At 39.0% G+C, this 22,746-nt stretch overlaps 1 protein-coding gene across 1 annotated transcript in view; it reads left to right on the plus strand.

Annotated features, from left to right (window-relative positions):
• Window positions 1–554: 554 nt before the first annotated feature.
• Window positions 555–22,746, plus strand: part of THBS2 (thrombospondin 2) — a 34,225-nt gene continuing 12,033 nt past the window's right edge. The window contains exons 1-16 of the mRNA XM_041469031.1: window positions 555–810; window positions 1,904–1,978; window positions 2,905–3,461; window positions 4,948–5,032; window positions 9,341–9,531; window positions 10,342–10,482; window positions 10,671–10,767; window positions 11,495–11,665; window positions 12,476–12,652; window positions 13,388–13,561; window positions 14,305–14,432; window positions 14,543–14,695; window positions 15,735–15,953; window positions 19,053–19,160; window positions 20,902–21,061; window positions 22,559–22,677. Coding sequence (XP_041324965.1) covers window positions 804–810; window positions 1,904–1,978; window positions 2,905–3,461; window positions 4,948–5,032; window positions 9,341–9,531; window positions 10,342–10,482; window positions 10,671–10,767; window positions 11,495–11,665; window positions 12,476–12,652; window positions 13,388–13,561; window positions 14,305–14,432; window positions 14,543–14,695; window positions 15,735–15,953; window positions 19,053–19,160; window positions 20,902–21,061; window positions 22,559–22,677 — 2,562 coding nt within the window. The 5' untranslated portion in view covers window positions 555–803. The remainder of the gene's footprint in view (window positions 811–1,903; window positions 1,979–2,904; window positions 3,462–4,947; window positions 5,033–9,340; window positions 9,532–10,341; window positions 10,483–10,670; window positions 10,768–11,494; window positions 11,666–12,475; window positions 12,653–13,387; window positions 13,562–14,304; window positions 14,433–14,542; window positions 14,696–15,734; window positions 15,954–19,052; window positions 19,161–20,901; window positions 21,062–22,558; window positions 22,678–22,746) is intronic.

Below are 22,746 nucleotides of genomic sequence, written 5' to 3' on the forward strand. Positions count from 1 at the left end.
GGATTCTGCGGGCAACTGAGCCAAATCCATGCCTCTTCACATCAGCTGAAGGATTCTTTCACAGATATTCTGGAACCCCAGTTCAGGACTCAGCGGTGGGATCATGGTCTTCCCCTTTGACTTTTGAAATGTATCCACGTGTCATGGCAGGTTCTGTGCGTAGACCTACTACAGGGATCCATCCTCCTGCTGTCTGTGGAGCGTGATGCCGGAGACTGTGCTGGCTGCTCTTCAGGACGATGACCTTTAAAACTCAATGTTTGTGACTGGAGTCCCTGCTTGTGGAGACAATTCTCAGTTCTCCTAACGTGTCTAGGATCAGCCTAAGAGTGAGGTTTCTTTCGCTAGCCCGGGCTCGGCTGGCCCCGACGGTGGCTCCCGGCCGCGCTCCTGCCCCGCCGCGGGGCCTGGCGCCGCCTCCCGGGAGCTCTGCCGCGCTCGCCCTCCGCCACACCGACAGCGCCGCTCCGCTGCTCGAGGGGAGGCCGCTGCCGGCCTGCCCGCCCCCCGCACCGCCCCTGCACCGCCCGCCGGAGGCGGGCCCGAGCGGGGGATGGCCCCGCAGGTAGGCGAGGTGGGGAGGGGGCGGCGGGGGTTTATGTCACCGCCGCGGAGGGGCGAGCCGGGGGTGCGCCTCGGAGCCACTGATTGACAGCGGGGCCCGGCCCTCAGCCCATAAAGGCGCGGGGCGCGGTGCCCTGGAGGGACTCGCCACGGCGTCGGCAGCAGCGCATCGCGTGGCATCGCGCTCCAGTCTCGGCCGGCCTCGCCCCGTAGAGCCCCAGGTCGCCGTCGGCTCCCCGATGCCAGGTGAGGCGCCGGGTGGCGAGGTGCCGTGCCTGCCGCGAAGCCCGCTCGGCGGGCGGAGGCGGCTGTCAGCCCGCTCTGCCGCCGCCCGCTCGGAGCTCGCCGTGGGCAGTCGCCCCGCTGCCGACCCCGCGGCAATCGGGGTGCGGGGTGAGGGGAGCAGCCGTGGGCAGGCGGGTGTGTGGCACCTGCCCGCAGCAGCTCTGCCGTCGCCGCGCCCACCGCCCAGGCAGGGTCTGTCCCGCCAGGAGCCCCTGGGTTCGAGAGGTGAGAGAGGCATCCTGACGGCTGCCGGTAGTTGGCCGTAGCGGTGGTACCCTGGCGATGCCAGGTAATAAAAGTTCCGGGTAGAACAAAGAAAATGTAGACGGGAAGCGCTGGCGGCATCCCTGAGTCCTTTCTATAATGTGTGGCGTTGGCAGTGTTGAAATTATTTGGCTGTACGCAGAGAACTGGATTTCTGCGCATTCGGGGGAATGCTTCTTCTCCATTCATTGTGAGCTGAGACACATATGGAGATGCAATTACGTGGTTTATAACTGCACAGTGCTACAGGGCAAACCCGGCATCGCGTTAAGAGTCACTTTATCCAGCTGTGGTTGGGTACAGAGGATTGTATATATTTTTATATATATGGAAGAGAGTGTTTGTATCACGGTACTGAAAAGTACCCCTATTACTTGGAACCATCATCCGGTTTAGATCCCACTATCCTACAAGGATTTTTGGCTGAATATTGTGCTCCAAAGTAAAGATGTGCCAGCCATAAGCTGTATCTCCTGACCATATGTAGTGTCATATGGTCTCTATGTCAGCTACTGAAATTTCATTACAAAAATAATAAGGTATATTTTCTGTATGCATTTCCTTTTTATTAAGGACATTTCCATAATTCCTCTTGCCTTCACCTGATGTCACATTTTACTTCTGCCATCAAGAGTAGACCCAGAATAAGTGTTACAAGAATCAGTCAAAATAAAAACTCTTGTTTTATATATATAGTTGCTGTTTATGGCATTTCATAAAGAAAATTGCACTATTTGTAGCTGATAAATATAATTTCCCTAATACATACTTCTTTTTGGTTTATTCATAGAAGTTATGCTGAAGAGGAGAGGGTTGTTGTGGCTTGCTGTCTTGTTAACCGTGTGGGTTTCCTCAAATGCTCAGGGTAAGTTCAGACACTGCTTAACAGGGTACAGACTAACTCCCAAAGTTAAAAGTTGTAAAGTGTTGGCTTACCTGTACTATGGTGGGCAAAGTAATCATAAAGGATTTTTTTATAAGTGCCTAGGGTATTTTTGGTACATATACCTTGCCAGTGCTAAATGAAGATTTCTCAATATTATTATCTCAAAATTGCTTTCTTTAGACATTATTGATTAAAATGTATATAATCCCAGAAATAATTGATGTTATACTTTTCTGTGTGATGGAAATGTATGGTGAAAGTAACATAAACAGAATCACTGAGTGGGATCAACATTTTAAAAAGATAAAAATAAAGAAATAAACATCTACAGACCAAATAGAAGTAGAATACAAATTGGCACAGTGCCAGACCCTCATTTACATCTGATTTCTTAATTACAATCTTTAAAAGCAAATCTCTTTTTTTCGGTTGTTGTGTAGGCATATGGACTCTCATAATTTGATTTTCCATTATCTGGTAGTCAAAATACAGAAATTGTCTCAAGTTCCTTATCCGATCATATATAAAAAATACCTAATGAATAAATTGCTGCATGTATCCATGTGTAGGCATATACATGGCCTACAGAATAGATATATATGTAAAAGTATGTATAATATAGTGCTATAAAATATGAAGCCTTATGTATAAGTGTATAATGAAATGTGTTTGTACACATAGAAGGAGAGAATTTTCATGTAAATGAAAATTTCAGGTAGAAAATACGATTCACTTGCCTTCTTGTAGGAACAGTTCCATTTGTGGAGACCAGAAAGTACTGAGTTTACTCTGATGGTCCTTAAGGTCTGTCATACAATTGCAGTTACTAGTTACTAAGTGTACTGTACAGTGCTGTTTCTTGTAAGACTTGTAGACACATTGTCACATGCTGTTAACTTTTTCAGATGGTGACAAGGAAGAGGAGACTACCTTTGATTTACTTCAAGTCAGTAACATAAACCGAAAGACAATTGGAGCAAAGGTGTTCCGGGGCCCAGACCCCACTATGCCAGCATATCGTTTCATTCGGTTTGACCATATTCCTCCATGTAAACCCGAAAAACTAAAAAAGATCCTAAAACTAATACGGCAGAATGAGGGCTTTATCCTCTCAGCCACCCTGAGGCAGGACAGGCAATCTAGAGGCACTGTCCTTGCTTTAGAGGGTCCTGGCATCAGTGAGAGGCAGTTTGAGATCATTTCCAATGGCCGGGCCAACACCCTGGACCTTATCTATTGGGTGGATGGCTTCCAGAATGTGATTTCCCTGGAAGATGTGGACCTTGCTGACTCCCAGTGGAAGAACCTCACCGTGCAGATAACGGGGGAGAACTACAACCTTTATGTTGGCTGTGACCTTATTGACAGCTTCATCCTGGAGGAGCCTTTCTATGAGCATCTGAAAGCAGAGAGCAGCAGGCTGTATGTGGCAAAAGGGTCCAGTCGGGAGAATCATTTCAGGGTAGGTGACCTGCAGAAGCTTGGGTCTCTGGTGTGGTAAGAAGGTAACTGCAAGTAGTTTGGGAAGATGCAGTGGGTGCAGTTTTGTTGTCCCAATGATTCTGGGATTTGATGGGATCACAGGTGTTCCCAAGCAGACTTTCTTCAGAGTGTGCTTCTATTAATTGCTGGATCTGTGTTGTGTGATTTTGGGGTTCCTGAAGCAAAGGCAAAGCAAAGTCTAAATCCAGAAAAAGTATGCAAGACCAATTTTTGGGTTTTCTGTGCAACCATCCCTTTTCTCTTCCAGATGTAAGACTTCTAGAGATGTTTTGTGGTGATTTAGTAGAATTTTTTGTGAATTTCTTGAACAACTGTTTTTACATTGAATTAATCTATTCAAATCATCAGAACATGTCAATATTTTTATTTTTCTATTTGGAAGAAGAAAAAAAAGAATTTTTAATGGAGCTGAAGCATATTGTGTTGGTCCATCCTGTAACAGAACATCCTGTTTTGCCATTTTGAATGTTTCTTTTCAATTTAAATTTTAAAAAGAGGAAAAAATTGAGAAAATAAATACAAGAAAAAGTTTTGATCAGTCCTGTAAATGAGATTATTTTTCTTTTTGTGGAAAACATTTGAGATGAAGCAATTATAAGCATTTTGGTTTTCCTATCAAATCAAAGCAACCTTCCGCCTCATAATCTAGTGATGTGATCTGGCCCAACTGTTTTAAGGATGGCTTTTTTTCAGTCAGAGCTGAAGTCGGACTTGAACTCATGGCTCCAAAAATTTCAAAAAGCCCTTTCTTTCTCATGTTGTGCCATCTAGTTTTCAGCCAGAGCCTGATATGCTGGAGTTTGGATCCATGGGATGACCAGTTTTGACAGGGACTTCAGAAGTTCTTGCCCACAGCCTCTCCATTCCTGCCTCTGTGACTATGTTACTCCATCAGTAGTGCTCATACAACTGGTTCTGAAGCTGTACTGTTAAGTGGCTCACTGAAACAATCTGGTTTTTAATTTATTATTTTTTTTCTTTGAGTATTTTTTTCCCAGGTAAAATAGATACCAGTCTGGTTTTAGAGTGTTGTCTCAGGATAGCATCAACACAATTGAGGAGGCGGTGAACTATGGTGCATGGGAATGACTGGCTAAGGATGCAAGTGTGATGGTGCAGAAAAGTTGGCTTTGACCCTATGACAAGTCTAAAATTCACTATGAAAATGGAGATTTGAGCTTGTAGCAGATTAATATATTTTATTATTACTTGTTTCAGTGCATACCTAGCTTTGTGGCTTATAATATTGAAATTGTATATAAAAAAGCTATAACCACTTTTTTTTTTTTTTCCTGTCAGTCAGGTTTAATGACTTGTAGATTGTTTTTTATGTATTTGCTTATGTCTGAATCCAGTCAGTAGCATGGAATTGAGACAGATCAGTTTTTAGTTACTCAAAGATTGATCTTACTGCTTTTAATTGCTTTTTAAAATTATGATTACAGGGTCTTTTGCAAAATATTCAGTTAATCTTTGATACTTCAGTAGAGGATGTTCTGCGTAAGAAAGGATGCCAGAGAAGCCAGTCAAGTAAGGCTTTTGTTATCTTGTTAATACTGTTCAGTTGAATATGAAAATTAGAAATGTTAGTTGTGAAATATTCTCCTAAAACCAGGCAACAGATCCCTTTGAAATGAAAAGGAGCATAAGTTGCTTTTTGGTGGTAATGAGTACTTATATGTTTATATGACGTCATTTCTACTTTCTAGCCTATTATTTTAGTTCAGTTACTTAGGTTTATAAATCTGAACCTCTGTTTTTAAGTTGGGGAAAAAAGTGTTGAGCAATAAATTAGTAGAAATGAAAGGGAAAAAAGCATATATGTAGGAAAATATACATTTTCTTACATGCGTTTTCTGCAGTCCTTTGTACACAAGACAGGTAGCGTTGCTTCTGAATTCTGTCAATGGGCCCACAAACTACTCTGCCATGCTTAAAGACACTGAATTCCGTGACAATACCTTCGACTGAAAGAGGCTTTGGGTTTGACTCCCAATGTATTGTTAATCAAAACAGCCTCAGGAAAATAAGAAATCAAAGGAAGAGAGATGGAAGGCATGTATGTTAAGGGCTGACATGTATTCTTGTTAGTCCAGTTCATGCTTACCCTGCCAGGAGGGGAGCATTCTGTGTAGGTGTGTAATGTATTCCCCATAAAAGAATTAGGATTATTTGTCAAATACGTGCTAAGGTTTTGTACTCAATTTTATAGGAGCTGTTGACTGTTTTACCTCCCACTGCTTGTAGCTGACAAGAGCTCAGTTAAGGATCAGAGCCAGCTCAATGTGTCAGAGGAATGTTGTGGGTACACAAGACAGGACTTCAGGGTTTTGTTTGAAACTCCTGCCACCTGAAATGCCATTATTTCTGTTACTTTGCTAAAATATGTGGTATATAGAAAATCAGTTAAGCAGATTGAACTCAATTTTTTCCTTGTTTATGCAAAATCCAGAAATTAAACAATAGCCGATCTTGACTTCTTCAAATGAGTACTAAATGTTTTGAAATATCACCACTACTGTACCTCTACTATGAAGAGGAAACCAATGGGAGCCTGAAGGAATAATTGAATTCTTCATGCTAATACATACCTTAGGAGGAATTCTTGTACAGCTATAAGCTGCTGATAACCAACAGATCATATTTTCTTAATGTATTTTTATCACATCTGTTAATTGCCAAATTTTCAGTACTATAAATTATACAGATTTGGGGTTTTTGTTTTATCCTTACTGGGAATTATTTAGCAAATAATTCACAGTATTTCTGCTTTTACTTTGCAACCCCTAGAGAACACTACAAGATGGAAATTTCTTATGCGGTAAACAGAAAACAACTAATAGCACAGTGAGGCCATCAAAGTTAGTCGAGAGTTTTTTATGTGTGTGTCAGAGTTTGACATTGCCTATCCAGCTTAGTTACATACTCACAGAATGGGTCAGGTGGAAAAGGACTGCAGGGCATCATCAATGTAACCCCCCTGCTCAAGGAGAGTCATCCAGAGCACGTGGCACAGAGTTGTGTCCAGGTGATGCTTGAATATCTCCAGTGAGGGAGACTCCACAATCTCTCTGGGCAGCTGCTCCAGTGCTTGGTTTCCCACACAGTGAAGAAGTTCTTCCTCATATCCAGGTGGAACTTCCTGTGCATTAGATCTGCCCATTGCCTCTTGTCCTATTGCTTGGCATCACTTAACAGAGCCTGGCTCCATCCCCTTTAGATATTTATACACCTTGATGAGGTCCCCTTTCAGTTGTCTCTCCTTGAGGCTGAACAGGCCCAGCTCCCTCAGCCTTTCCTCATAAGAGGGAGGCTCCAATCCCTTAAATAACTTTGCAGTCTGTGGCTGGACCCAGTCCAGGAGCTCCATATCTTTCTTGTACTGAGGAGCCTACTGAGGAGAATTGGACACAGCACTCCAGATATGGCTGAGGATGAGGAGAGGAGCAGAATGGTTCTTCTCTCCTCATCTCTGCAGCCTGTTGAGGTGATTCTGAAGGTCTGCACAGTCCTCTGGGGGTATTGGTCACTCCTCCCAACTTTGTGTTATCTGTGAACTTTCTGAGGAGGCATCTGTCCCTTCATCCAAGTCATTGATGGATAAGTTAAACAAGACTGGGCCCAGTATTGAAACTTGGGGGATGCTGCTAATGACATTACCACAGTTGAAAAGCCATGAATGATTTTGCTGACCCCAAGATATTTTCCTATTTTGATGGCAGACTCATTGACCTAAACTACAGGCATTAAGATGACATATTTATATGTTAATGTCCCATGACAGCAAGGCTGATGTTACCAATGAAGTTCCCTCAGCGCTAAGGACACAAAAGGAGACAGGACTGTGTTTTCCCAATGCATCTTTAAACCTAATATGGGAATGTGGCATATAGTGAAACAATGGCTTGGGATTGCTGTTTGGTTGAGGGTAGGAAAGTATGTCTGTAGTGTGGTGACTGCTGATCCTTTAGGCAGGATTTATACACTGCACTGGATAGGAAAGATGACAAAAACACACCTAAATAGGAACATCAATAAAATCCCTTTTTGAATTATATCAACAGAATGATATTTGCATATGTGAGAGGATGCACATTTTGCTCTTCTGATTTCTCATTTTAATCATCTGGTCCTTAGGAAATTAGCAGGAAGCCAGCAGAAGAGAACCAATTTCTCAGTGATCCCCAGGCATCTTCTTTCAGTCACTGCCAAGTACCAGTAGGAAGTGAGGATTTAGTTCTTCTAACATAGTTTTGGTTTATGTTTCCTGCTGAGATTGCAACTTTATTAATGTCCTCAGAATGTTCCGGTCAAGGCACACTCCATGTTGGCTTGAAAAATATGAAATTAATGATCTGAGAAGTGCTGTGGAGGGATCTGAGAAATCTAGTTCCAATGTGGTAGGAAAATTACATTCTTTCCAGGGAACCAAAAAGCAGCTGAAATAAACTGTTATGACACAGAGAGTTCTGATCTGCTATGTGGTTTTCTCCCATCCTGTAAATGAAGCTGAACAATTTCTTCAACTTTAGAAAACTGAGAACAATTTTTTGTAGACCTTGGCTAGTGGCAGATGTTTCATAGCTAATTTAAAAGCACATCAAGCCAATAGTTTTAAGTTTGGTTGAGAAGTAATCAATGTCATATTGTGGGTTGATTCTTTGTTCTTTTGTTTTTACCCTTCCACATGAGTGAATACTTTGCTCCTGTTTTCATTTCCTTTTATATTTATATATCACACTTTACATTGTATGGTAAAGCATCAAATCAAGCCCTTAACATTTCTGAAGATTTGCCACCTTTGGTGATTTGTCAACACTGAATGGTATTGGGGTTTTGACACGTGTGTTTTATGACACATGTTCCTGTGCAGATTTCTCCTATTCAAATTGCTATATCCTTTGCTTGTCTTCTCTCTTTGGTAACACTGAGCTATTCCAAAGTCTCTAAATCTGGTAAAGAAGTCTTTATTGAGAGATAGGGAAATATGGATTGCTGTATGGATGATACCAATTTTGAGTTTCTCATGGAGTCCTTAGAGAAAGTGTCCATGGAATCTCCACCTGATGGAGATTCAAATGTTTAACAGAACATAGACTGTTTTATTTAGTTATCTATGTGCTTTTTAATTAATTAAAATAATGTGTTCTGTTATGTTATTTTTCAGGAATTTACTGTAGACAGGGATGTCTTTTAAAATTATATTAGAACATGTCCAGTTCTCCCTGTCTAATGCATGCAAAATTCTGTTTTAGTTACAATCTGTCTTTTGGAAGACTGTTTTGGAGTTTGGAACTGTTTTAATAACAGCTTCTCTGAGTTTAATACTGGGCAGTGCAGTATAGAGCAGCCCTGTCTGGTATACATGGCATAAAGGTCCAAATTTGATCCAACCATGGAATTTATGGAAGAAAAGGACAATGACTTTCTGCAAGGAAACTCTTTCTCCTGACTTTTTCTCTGCCTTGAGGAAATGTGATAGGTCATGAAAAAATCGGAAACCTTTTATGTCTGAGTGGATAAAATAGGTTTGCTTTTTTGATACTGTATCCTTTTGTTAGCCTTCATAAATTAATGTGTTGCAGTGCCAACAATTTTAAAGTGAGGGCCATGTGAGACACCACTTGGCTCTTAAGTTTGAAAAGGGAAAGCCTATAATTGGAACCAGCTGACATCTAACCCCTCTTTTATTCATGGGTATAATAAGCATGAAGCTGTGCCAAAATAGATGTGTTTAAACCCTACCTATGGGTGCCAATCTGTGATTTCAGCAGAAATCTGTAATCTGTGGAAAAGCTTTGTATATACTTCTCTTCTCTTTCATTCTCTCGCTACCAGCTGAAGTGAATACCATCAATGAGAGCACTGAAATCCTTCACTTGAGCCCTGCTGTCACAATCGAGTACGTGGGTGAGAAACCGAAGGCCGAGTTCTGTGACCGCTCCTGTGAGGAGCTGGGATCAATGTTCACAGAGCTCACCGGCCTGCGCATTGTGGTCAACAACTTGGCTGACAACCTCCAAAAAGTGGTAGGTACCTGCAAGTCTGGAGAACTCATGGAGGTCTGCTGTGCAGTGCTCTTTCTTTCCTTATTTTATGCCAGGGTATTTAATAGAGATTACTATATTGCATATGAACACCTGTTAATATTTCTGTGTAATGTAAAGATGTCCTCTTTTCATTGAGATGAATTGGTAGTTCTTGAGTATAACACTTTAATCAAGGCTTGGTTTTCACAGACTGGGTTTAAAAGAACACACACACACACACATATGCACTCATACATGGGGGAAATCCTTCTAAAGGTTTGGAAATTGGCAGCTAGCAATCCCAACCTTGCTTTCATACAGTTAAAGCCTTATTACCATATTTACACCATTTATGAATACCTCAGTAAGTGGCTACATGGGGTACCTAAACTGCTGGTAAATGTATGGGATTTTCATAGTTGAAGTATGATGGTGATGTTTTGCTGAAGTCTGCCCCTCTTCTTATTCTGAATCAGCTAATTATTTCTGAAGGAATTTTATTAGTGTGCCATATGTGTCAGGAGTAAAATCTTCTCACCTAAAGATGAGCTGTGTTAGAATAAAGCAAAATTACTAAGAACAGATTTCCCTTAGTCTTGTGTGACTGTGTTTGTACCATTGCTAGAAGAATTGTTATGCGGGACTGCAATACTTAAGATCATCTTCCTTATGTGCATAAATACATAAAAATAAAATACATAAAATTCTTCTTTGATGGAAGAATTTAGTGCAATCATATTTCAGTTTTGTCTATTTAAAACAGTTTGCATATGGAATACACAATTTGTTTGCATTAAATTCATCTTCTAGTCTGAAGAGAACCAAATTATGTGGGAACTGATTGGGCCTAACAAAACAATGAAGAACCAACCAGTTTGCTGGCAGGATGGCCGTGTCTTTGCGGATAATGAAAACTGGATTGTGGATAGCTGCACCAAGTGCATTTGCCAGGTAAGATTTTGGAAATATTCTTCTCTGCAGAAACGGAGTTCCAGCTCAACTGTCCATAATGACATTTATAAAAAGTAGTCCCCATGTCCATGATTCAAAACATTTCCACACATGAAACTTCCCCAGATGCCCACCTTAATTTACCTCTCTGTGAGCATAAATCAGTAAATTGATTTCTTTGCCTTTAGGATTCCAAAATTGTGTGCAATCAAATCACCTGCCCAGCAGTTTCCTGTGCTGATCCAGTTTTTGTTGAAGGTGAATGCTGTCCAGTCTGCTCTCATTGTGAGTATTTAGCTGTGGAGAAAGATAGATAGTCTTTGGCATTATTGAAAATCATTACTAGTGTTTTTGAAAGCTTAAAACAAGTAAGATGTCAAGGCAGGTAAGATCAAATGTAGAATTTGTATGTATGCAAAGATCATACATAACTTGGGTGCTTGAAGTTACCCTCTGAAGGAGTCTATCTTCTTTGATTATATTGGTTGCTTAGAATTAAGGTGATAATCTGCTTAGCTACCTTGGACATAAAATGTTAAAAGCATGCTAAAAGCATGCTTCTCCCTAGTCATGTGTCACATTTTTTTGCCCATTCAGAGCATAGGGGATATTCTTACAATGTGCTCTTGATCATGTTCACCATTATGCAGCTTTCAAAGGTGGGGCCATGTAGCACACTGACCTATATTCTGAAGCCAAAGGTAGTTTGGACTCAGGTTTTGGCTCGGTCCATTCTAGAGACAAGATGTTCTTCCTTCAAAGATCAGTGCTTTGTGCAAACACACTGCACACAAGTTCATGGAGATCCAGGATTCTTATCTCAACTAACCTCTCATTATATTACACCATAATTCTGTAATGTCAGTGGCAGCTTGAGAAAGCAAAATTAGAAAAGGAGAGTTCTAAATGTTAAAGTACATATTCTGCAGAAAAAGAGAAGAGAATATCTTCTAAGTAGGATAATAGAGCAACTTTCAAAGCTAAGCACTTTTTCTTACGTTTTGCTCTGCAGCTGATGACAGTGAGGAGGGCTGGTCACCATGGTCAGACTGGACAAAATGCTCGGTTACCTGTGGCTCTGGGACACAGATGCGAGGAAGGTCGTGTGATGTCACCAGGAGTGCTTGCACAGGTCCGCACATCCAAACAAGGATGTGTAGCTTTAAGAAATGTGACCATCGCAGTAAGTAATAAATTTGTTCCATTTTAAAAGCTTCTTTGGACATCTCAAAGCAAGACCAAATTTAGTCAGGACAGTATGTACTTGAGAAATGCTATATGCACCAATAAAGTAGCTGTCATTAGATTCTTTGCCAATTTTCCCCTTTCAAATATGTCAAATGTCACTTTCCTGGCAATTTAATAGGTATGTACATTCTGGGCTTAGCTATGGTAAAAAAAAAAAAAAAAAAGATGAGTGAGTCTTTCTTTGACATTATGAACTAGAGTCTTTTGTTTGAACTCGGTTTAGAGATTAACACTTAGTTCATAAACATGATATTCAAGGCTGTTTACATCTGCCATTCAGTGATTGGCCATTCCATTAACTTATCTGTGTTTAGGAATACAGTAATCATGGAAGATTTCTGAAAAATATCAAACTGCTTTTATATTTAAGGCACTTCCAAGGATGGTATTCCAGAAGTTTAGTTAATGCTATTGCAAGTACCTGTGATATCCAGGCTAATATAATACCTAAGGCAATATCTAGCAGCTGAGACTGATAGATGTCCACATGGGCATTTTGAACAAGTGTTTGTTTCATTGGAAAAGTTTATTTTTAAGTAAAATATCTGGCATAATTGTTAGTCATACATTGGTTACTGAAATTCCTAAGAAAGCTGTGCTTGAGTACCTGAGCTAGCATGCTGGGCTTTGTAAGTGAAATTGTGGGAAAGAGATGGGACATTCATCAGATGTGGTGAGAGGCTCATTAGAAGGCTAACTGCTGCAAGTGGGCTGTTTGCTTGAGTTTTGCTCTTTTCTCTGGCAGTACGTCAAGATGGTGGCTGGAGTCACTGGTCTCCCTGGTCTTCCTGTTCAGTTACCTGTGGAGTGGGAAATATCACCCGCATCCGCCTCTGCAATTCTCCTATTCCCCAGATGGGTGGGAAAAACTGTGTGGGAAATGGGCGTGAAACAGAGAAGTGTGAGAAGGTTCCATGTCCAGGTATGTTTGTGGTCTTGAATCAAAAGTAACACAATAATATTCCAGCTGAATTCCTTCTCTTTGTTCAGATCTAAATGGCAGTGAATTTCTATGATGGAAAATACAATTTTATCTTATCAGTGAAATAACACAGAAGGGCGTTTTGACAATGAAGGCAACAATGCAGTCAGAGGTTTTGTAAACCTTCCAAGTTATAATTTGGCTTTAAATATTAAAGAGTTTGAGACATTTCCATTTTACTGACATGTCTCCGCATATCAAAAATAAATACTTCCTTTCTAAAAGGAAGCTGTCTCTGTACTTGTTAGGAATAGAATCCCCCAATAGTCAGGTTTCTTTGATATTTGTGTATACATTTTTTATGTATTAAACACAATTAATTGCTATTATAATTCCTTCTTATTCATCTACACTTTTAACCTTTTTTAGAGACCTTTCATTCCATACACTTTCACTTTCGTATAATTTTTCCTCCTTTTTTTCTCTTTGCATGTCTAGTGGGCATGGCATGCTGTTTTGAATTATTGGCAAAAAAAATGCCTATGAAGCAGTTGGGTGTTTTTCATTGGTTTGTTTCTGAAATATTGCTATCTCAGTGCAAACATCTGTCATCATCTTTCTATGCACATAGTGAGGAACTGTCTTTAGTCAGGGATCTGATGAAGGATTGTTGTTATTGGCACCAGATGTCCCCACTTTACTGCCTGTGATTTTCTGCTCTTTTGCATATCTTAGTGAATGGCCAGTGGGGTCCTTGGTCTCCGTGGTCTGCTTGCACTGTCACCTGTGGAGGAGGAATTCGTGAGAGGTCTCGCCTCTGTAACAGTCCAGAGCCACAGTATGGAGGAAAGCTGTGTGTGGGAGATATCAAGCAACATGATATGTGCAATAAGAAGGATTGTCCAATTGGTTGGTATTCATTCTTTTCTCAGTCTGAGTAACTATTACTGCTGTGTTGCTCTGATTTTGTAAGACTTTGTTAAGTTTTCTGATGTTTACATACTTTCAATAAACTTTCTTACACACAGTTCTGTAAATAACTTATGTTTTGCATTCTTTCATGGAGGTAGAGAGAATTGATGGACTCTTGGTCTGTCCAGTGGCATTGGAGAGGTGGCACTGTCACCCTCCAATCCACTGTCACCTTTGGAAAACTATAAATGTTAGAATCAGAAAATAAAAGAGCTTCTTTTTTGTTCCCCTCGAGAGCAGCAGTGTCTGTGTCATCATTTCGTGCCTTATCACAACACTGCTGTTATCTCTTTAATGGGTAATTATGAAGTGACACTCAGGAATCTGCTAATTATACCTTCGTTTCAGTAGGGGACATTAAACTATTTTGAGTGCTATTTAGTGGGATTTTATATATATTTGTGATACCAACTTTCTTGAGCAAGTATGCCTTTCTTAAATAGGGATTGAGTATGCTGTAATATATTAAACTGGATGTAGCAATCTGTAATTTTTTTCATATTAAATCAATAATAATTAGTCTTAAATGCACTTAATAACCCTAACTGTAGCAGTTTCATAAGAGTCTGTTGCATCAATTGTGATCCAAGCTAATGATCAGAGAATATCTGTTTCTTAAATGAAGTTTTACATGCTTTTTATGCCCTTACTTAATTTTCAGTTTTGTGTGTCTTTGCCAGATGGGTGTTTGTCAAATCCTTGCTTTCCTGGAGCAGAATGCAACAGTTACCCAGATGGTTCTTGGTCATGTGGGGCATGCCCAGCAGGATACCTTGGCAATGGTACCTTCTGTGAAGATCTTGATGAGGTATTGGCTTTGTTTCCATTAACTTCATGAAATCACCATGAAAAATTAATTATTTGGGAATTACACATCCATCTAATTGATTTCTCCTTTTTTTCTTTCTTTACCTGCAGTGTATAGCTGTGTCAGATGTTTGCTTTAAAGTGAATCAGGTCCATCGCTGTGTGAACACAAATCCAGGTTTCCACTGCTTGCCGTGTCCTCCACGCTATAAAGGAAGTCAGCCCTACGGAGTAGGGCTCGAAGTTGCCAAGACAGAGAAGCAAGTAAGTGATATTGAAGGGAATTTGATGGCTTTGAGTAATTCTCATCTGAAATATCTTTGAATGATGGCATAAGATAAACTTGGGTACCAAACAAAAATGGCTTGAAATAACTAACTGTTGTTTCAGAGTATTTGTGTTTTGAGTACCAAAACACTGAATTTGGGATGGCTTTTTTAAGAGTTTGATTTTTTTGTAGGCATCTGCATACCAAATGAGCCTAAAATTCCAGGAGCAAACATTTCCCTGCTTTGCATTCCTTTCTCTGAGGTTAACATGTCTGTTCTGGAGAATGGAAACTGAAGAATTAATATTGTTTTTTTATGAGTATGACACTGTTAATTTCAGTGTTACCAGACACGTCTGGTGTTCTCACTCCCTAAATTCCATTGGGCCAAAGCTTATCAGTGGTGAAGGACAGGAGGAAGTAGAAGTAAGGTTGAGGACTACAGTTTCCTAGAAAAGACAAAAAATGTTAAAGTGGAAGTCATGATTTGCCTTCTCTTTGTTGCTGTTGAATCAACCTGTGGTAAGCTCAGCTTGTGAATTCTACATGTGAACCATCTGTGTAAGATTCTCAAATACTGCTAATGAAAAATGTAGTCATAAGGAGGAGGTAACAAAGAACTACACGAGGGGAACACAAGAATTACTTAGGGTCTCTCTGATTTAAGAAAATAAGAGAGTCCTTTACACTGTCAGGCAAAACACTAAAGAAAAGAGGTGAGTACAATCTCCTTTCTGTTGCAGGTAATTTCTGTAGTTTAATGACATCTGGAAGAAGGCAGATACAGTTCTGAAATTAACCACTTTAATTGCTTTTTAAATAATGTCCAGTTTTTCCAGTGGTTTGTTTTAATTATTTTCATTGTACATATTGTTGGAGTTGTGAACTGAGAGAGCAGTATGATTTACTAACCACAATCAAAATAAAGTTCCTGTCTTCAGAGCTCTAAATAACTGGTCTGATTTTGATGAAGTTGTGGCACACACAGCTGGCTGTGATTATCAGGTTTTATTGAATATGCTTCATCATTTATAGGTCTGTGAACCTGAGAATCCATGCAAGGACAAGACACACAGCTGCCACAAGTCTGCAGAGTGCATCTATCTGGGCCATTTCAGTGATCCAATGTACAAATGTGAATGTAGGACAGGTTATGCTGGTGATGGACACATTTGTGGTGAGGATTCAGATTTGGATGGCTGGCCTAATAACAACTTGGTCTGTGCTGCTAATGCAACATACCACTGTGTGAAGGTAGGTGAAAAAGGTTGATAAAAATGCTATGTGTTAACAACTTTTTCACTTTTTCCTAAATAGTTGCGAGTAACTCTTTTAATTCATGAAGATGGTGATTGCTTTCAGTAAGCTTTGACTGTTACAGCATGCTCATTTTCTAGGAGATGCTATGAAATGTGTATTCACTTAATCTGGTAAGATACAGTAAAGGATTCTCAAAATTAAATCCAGAGTCCTCTGTCTTGGATTTCTTCCTACTCAGAACACATGGACAATTGGGATGCTTGTGAATGGAGTTAGCACACTGAGCAGGAGTTGCCTAAAGCATGGGTGTGAGGCACAGAGCTAGTGAGAACCAAACAGGGATCTCAGGACCCAGGCGAGTGTGAAATCCTACCTGCAGGGCTTGTAAAAAGACAGACAGCCATGTAAGGGCTAGAGTTCAAAATGCTGTCTTGAACTACCCTTCCTTTTAAAGAATTAAGCAGACCACACACTGTGACAACTGGATTCAGACCCTGAGATAATTTTTAACAATAGAAGCCTAAGAGAGGAATGAATGTGACTAATTAGAGAAGTTCTCCTTATTGCAAAGGCTCACAGGAACAGGATGAGAGATTCAGCCTCTCTCACCCTTCAGAGATGTGAAATCCCAGCTTTCACCCTCTCAAGGGGAATCACCTGACCTGCCTGCCACCATTGGCTCTACACCTGGCAAATGGTACCTATTCAATCTTGCTGTGCAGCTGTGCTGTTGTAGTGAACAATGAAACATTATGACACCAATGAGAAAAATCAGCATCAAGGAGCCTAAAAATGGTGGCATGTAGGTTTAGTAGGGTGTGTCCACCAGGTATATTCCCTGGGACCTGGTTCTGTGCTCATCTGGAGTAAGTCCTTCTTGGTTTCATGGCCTGAGCATCCTTCCAGTGGGAATTGCTCAGAAATGGTGAGCAACCTCCTTGTAGCTCTTGTCCTGATGCTGTACGAAACCAGGCTGAAAGTTATTCCACGAGTTTAACAATGGCTCAAATAGCTGACTGGTGAAGGCATCCTCTGACAGGCAATTCCGTGGATCCTAGTTCTAAGTGGTGGCCTTGCTGATGTCTGAATGAGAGGCACAATACAGAGGGGCATACACTGTTTGCAGCAGCAAATTAAGCAACTGGGATGGAGGAGTTTTGTCAGAGTAGAAGGCATGTGCAGGTGTTCAGTTTTAAACACCTGCCTCTGGGGACACTGACAACACTGGATTACCTGTATATGATCACTAGGCAGAAGCTCAAGTATTTTGCTAATCAGTCATGGCTGTAAGGGCAAAATTTTCTCTTCTGAGGTTCTTGAGGGTTTATTTTCCCAGACCTGAAATATTTTTGCTTCTCCTTCTCCATGTTAAAGTAATCTGCCTATAAATCTTCTTGAAGTTCTAGCACAAAAACTTCTGCTTAAAAAAAAAAGAGGAAAGAAATGCATAAATGGCTGAGCTCTGGACTACTATAGTGGTTAAGACAAATATAGGCCAAGAGACTAGGAAATTTTGAAATCAGGCTGTTTGAGAGAATAAGTCACTCGTGTGAATCTGGGCTCTGTCAGCCAAAGAGTTTCAGGTATGGATGGAAATTTGATCTTCCAAATATTGGTCTTCCTCACTGTAATTGATGTCTGTTCATTGTAGATTCAGCCAACTTAGCTGTTGCACTTCATATATATTTCTTTCAGTTCCTGTCATCAGAATTTGCACATGTTCACTCTTGATGTAACACAAAGCATTAGTTTTGGTTAAACGCAACATGCTGAGCCCTTTCAGAAAAAAAAAAAAAACCACCTGTTTCCAAAGACTGTGTAATGCTTTCTGTAAAATGTGTTGATCTCATAGACACAAGTACTTCATTTAATAGGACCTCTCTACCTGCCAAAAAAAAAACCCTTTAAAAATACCACAAATTTCCAGGCCCTTGTATTCCTTACAAAATATCCTAGTTGAGTAATTTAATTTGAAAAAAACTTCTCTCTTAGCTGAAAATGATTGAAAATTAACTTACGCTTGTGACTATTTTCTTTCATTATTTCAAAATTTTTTTTAAATTACTGGTAATCAGTGTTGAGGTGGACAGTCAAGATTCTTCACAGGTATTTGGTAAAAATTTTGGGGATTTGATATTTATCACAATATTTCCAGTACTCTTTTTCTTAAATTGTTTGCACTATTAGAACCACTGAGATTGAAAACATCTTACTATAATATTCAGTTTTTAGAGTATGTGTTACAAAAGAGATATTTGTGCACTCTTTTGACAGATTCAGTTTTGGGTGAGGTAGATCTGGAATGCGAGTAAAAATGAGAATAACAGAGTGTGTTTTCATAGATGTATTTATTCATAGCAACGTGGTAGAATTGCAATCCATTTTAACTGATTTTAGTATTTTTTAAAAAATGCATATTAAAAGTTTGGCAAGCTGTTTTCCTTATTTTTTAGTGTAACTTAAGACTTGTTTATATAATATAATAATTCTTTACAAAGCTGTGATACAAAATAAAGAGATCTGTTTGACTTTTATTTTTAAAGCCATGGGAGTGCAAAGGTACTGTACTGTTTTACAGAACCGTATAGAGTCACTTTTTCAAAATCATTTTTTAGAGTGTTCCCCTTCATTGATGTGTAGTACTTTCCGTTGCTGTGTAGTAACTTTCCATATGAACAGCTGTTTCTGAAGACCTCTTGGCTTGGTTTTTTATTTTTCTGGCAACAAAACCGATGATTTTTAATGTAATCTTCAAACATATCTCATGAATTGTCTACGAAAAGTTGGTGTAAGAGTGCATGTCTGTGCGTGTGGTGTGTTTGTTCTTTGTTAGTTCCCTCTAAAATTTACTAGAAATGTCACACGAATAGCAGCTGGGAAATAGAATGATTTGCAGCTGCATTTCACTTACTTTACAATATGAAAGCAGCAAATGAGTACTACCTTTGGCAAAAAAAACCCCAGGCACTTTCAAAAGTGCTTTGCTGATTGCTCTTGTTTTATAGTCTCTGGTGTACCAGATCTACTCTTCTGCCCAGGCAAGTTATCCTGACATAATGTAAACATAATGTATTGATTATTTCTTTTGGCCAGGATAACTGCCCCCTTCTGCCTAACTCTGGCCAAGAAGACTTTGATAAAGATGGCAAAGGAGATGCCTGTGATGAGGATGATGACAATGATGGTGTCGAAGATGACAAAGTAAGATGTGTATCTGTCTGCAGTATGTTTGACCTAAACATCTGGTTTTAAGGAAAATCATTACAATAGATGTGAACTTAATTGTTCAGAGCTTCGACTGAGTTATTCTGCACTTCCTTCCCTGAATGATGTGTAGTGCAGAGTGAAGTGTGTTCAGTACTGTGCAGAGCAAAGCTGCCTGGGGAACCCCAGGAACTATGTTCTCTGTATCAGTTGTGAGTTCAGTTACATACATGAAAACTGGATTTTTTATATTGTAATGACAGAGAATGACAAGTCTACGGTATTTGAAAAGCTGGTAAATATTATATATATGATGTTATTTTTATTCATTGTAACTTGTTTCTAAAACAACTATAAACAAGCCAGTATCAAAGGAAAATGATGGGAGGAAAATACCTAGCCTGGTTTATACTTTCCTTCAGATCTGCACAGAAGACAAATTCATTTACCTGCAGCCTAAAAGATAGCCACTTAGTCTAAAACTGTTGCCTTGTACAATGAACAAAAAGATGGAGGCACTTTGAGAGTTTGCTTCGCCCTCACTTTTCAGAACATGTTTAGGATGAGTGAATTGGTATTAGAATTTTACTGTTCCACTTTGTTCCCTTCAGAGGCAACCTAGATGCTCTAGAGCTTCAGATGGCTAAAGTTGGGTAAGAGTTGTGTTCATTTGGTCTCTATTTGGAAAACTTGAAAAAAAAACCCCAAAAAATCATTTGATAAAGACATATGATTTAGTATGTGTATTTTTCGAATTGCAGCTAGAAATTGTTTTATGAACAGCATAAAATTTTGACTTGCCTCTATATGTTGCCCTTGATTATATGAAATGTATTTCTGGGGAATTTAAAGTATTGTGCTAAAAATTATTTCCTATTAAATGTGGGTTTTTTCTATTTAGCAGAGGAAAAAGAAGTTTAAAGATTTTTTTTTCCTTGTGACCTCCCTTCAGATTCCATGCCACTGATGTAGTCCTCACTATCACTGTTTTGGTTTTATTTCTTCTTTGCATTTCTCACTGAGTGCTGTCTTGTGCATGTGAAAAAGTCCATGTGCAGTTTGGGAATGTGTGAAACGTAAGAATTATTCTTCTGGCATATTTTTAAATTAAAGTGATAGGAAATTTTCAAAATTCCATTAGAAGGTATCAGGTAAAATGATTTTTGGTAAATAAGTGTATTTCATTTTAACATTAAAAGAAAACTTTTTATATTTTATTATCTTGTTCAATAGAACACAACCAATAAAAAGTTAATACTTGTTTAAATTGAAAAATCAAAATATGTTATATAAACTTGAAAATACTAACAATAGTTTGTTCCAAAAATTCAGAGTAACAATTCTAGTTGTTTCTTTTTTGTTTTTCGAAAGTTATAAAGTGCAGCTGAAGTTGACCTGATTTTGCAATGTGTTCTGATTTAAGTACATGTACCAGTGATACACCTTCATTTAAATGTCTGAGTACAGATCCAGTTCAAAATGCCTGTTGCTCTCCCTGTGAGATATGGAAAACAATGCACATGTTTTGTACAAAACAGACAGTGAGCCAGGCTGTCCAGATACCATCCTGTTACTGCCAAGACCTTCAGTATAGGTACAGCTTGTCCATTGGAAAAAAAAAAAAAAAGGATCAATATTTGATTTTTTAATTCTGTTCAAGATGAACAGGAGTTCCCACTTCATAGTATGCTCTCATAAATTGTGATTTAGATTGTGAAATCTTTTTTTTTCTTATTAGGACAATTGCCCTCTTCTGTTCAACCCTCGCCAGTTTGATTATGACAAGGATGAAGTTGGTGACCGCTGTGATAATTGTCCCTATGTGCACAACCCTGCTCAGATTGACACGGACAACAATGGGGAGGGTGACTCCTGTGCTGTGGACATTGATGGAGATGGTATGATTTACCAATTTTGAGAATTAGGTTCTGTTCCACAAGTGCACTTTGCTTTATGTTCAGTAAGAAGGGCTACATGGTTTTATACATGGAATAAAATTGGATATAACAGCTCAAAAATGTAGAAGACAGAAGGCTGAAATTAATTTGTCCTGTGTAGTATGGTTGCCCATACAGTCCCTAAATGACTATAATTAATATAACTAAAGAAGAAATCACAGCGACTCTTTATCAGTGTAATCTTAAAAAAACCCCAAAAAAAAAAAAAAACCCCAAAAAAAAAAAAAAACCCAAAAAAAAAAAAAAAAAACCAAAAAATCAACTTTCTTTCATCTGTGTTCCAAAGTAATCAGGGTGTAATATAACACTTCGGTTGACTTTTCCTTTTAGGGAGGAAAAAGAACATCAGAACATTCACACAACTAAGACAATATCCATAGTAAAGTAATCTGCTTTTCTATGAATGTATAAGTATGCAAAACTCACAGTAATCCAAATATACATTTTTTAGTATGTCTTAAAATATTGTGCTTATTTCCTCCACGAGTACATTCCTATATAACCCCACTTTGATCAGAATTAAGATGGGGTAAAAAAACCTAAATATTGTTCAAAAATCATACCCCTGTGGCATTTCAAATGTGTGAGGATACAGAAATACTAAAAGTTGAAGAAATCCAGCTTTGGGTTTTCCTCAATAATGTTTTAAACATTTGGATGCTTATCTGACTTTATGTCTGAACATTCTGAAGATCTCTTATCCTCCTTCTGATCATCAGGTTCATACTAGTGCTCATGGTAGTTCTGCATTTGAAGAAAAATCCAATCATATGTTATTTATTGGCTGAAAGATTATGCAAATATACAGGGACCATGTAATACAGGGAAGGGTCCTTGTATCTTTCCCAGAAAAATATGCCAACACATGTTTTCTTCTTTTAATCTTATAATTTTGAAGGAGATTGTTGATTTTATAATGAAGTTGCCTGAGGAGGAACAGTTTCCTTTGAAAATTTGGCATTCTATATAATTAATGGTGCACATGTTCTGGTGAAATTAAGTTATTTAATGGTGAGGCAGCTGAATACCAATACAGTTGTTTCTATACAAAAGTTCAGAAGTTTGAACCTGATGTAGCTGTGCATTCTATGCCATTTCTTAGAGTAGGGGAATAAAATCCAAACCAAATTATTTAAAAAAAAAGCCCCACCCCTTCACCTGTTATACAATTTTAAAAAAAACCCTAAATTCTTAAGATGTAATCAGCCCTTCTTCTTCCATAGGAAAATACATACAGGAAACTTTGTCATAAAAAAAATTGAACATAATATTTTTTCTAATATTAGTTTTAACTATTTGTAGCAATGATGTTGTAGCAATCAGAAAGCTTATGAGCCCCTTAAGAGTTTTGCTTCTTCTCCAAGTCTATGGCTGTCTGCATTGTATGTTGTCTCATTTTGATTTTTTTCAATGTTTTGTTGGGTTTTTTTCCCATAGACATTTTTAACGAACGAGATAATTGCCCTTACGTCTACAACACAGACCAGAGTGATACAGATGGTGATGGAGTTGGTGATCAGTGTGATAATTGTCCACTGATGCATAATCCAGACCAGGTAAATGAATACAGTTTCCTTAATGGTAACATCAAAACAAGGGCAGAGAAAAGACCACAGGAGCTGCTA

Source organism: Pyrgilauda ruficollis, unplaced genomic scaffold, assembly GCF_017590135.1.
Source record: "Pyrgilauda ruficollis isolate IOZ18807 unplaced genomic scaffold, ASM1759013v1 scaffold101, whole genome shotgun sequence".
NCBI lineage: Eukaryota > Metazoa > Chordata > Aves > Passeriformes > Passeridae > Pyrgilauda > Pyrgilauda ruficollis.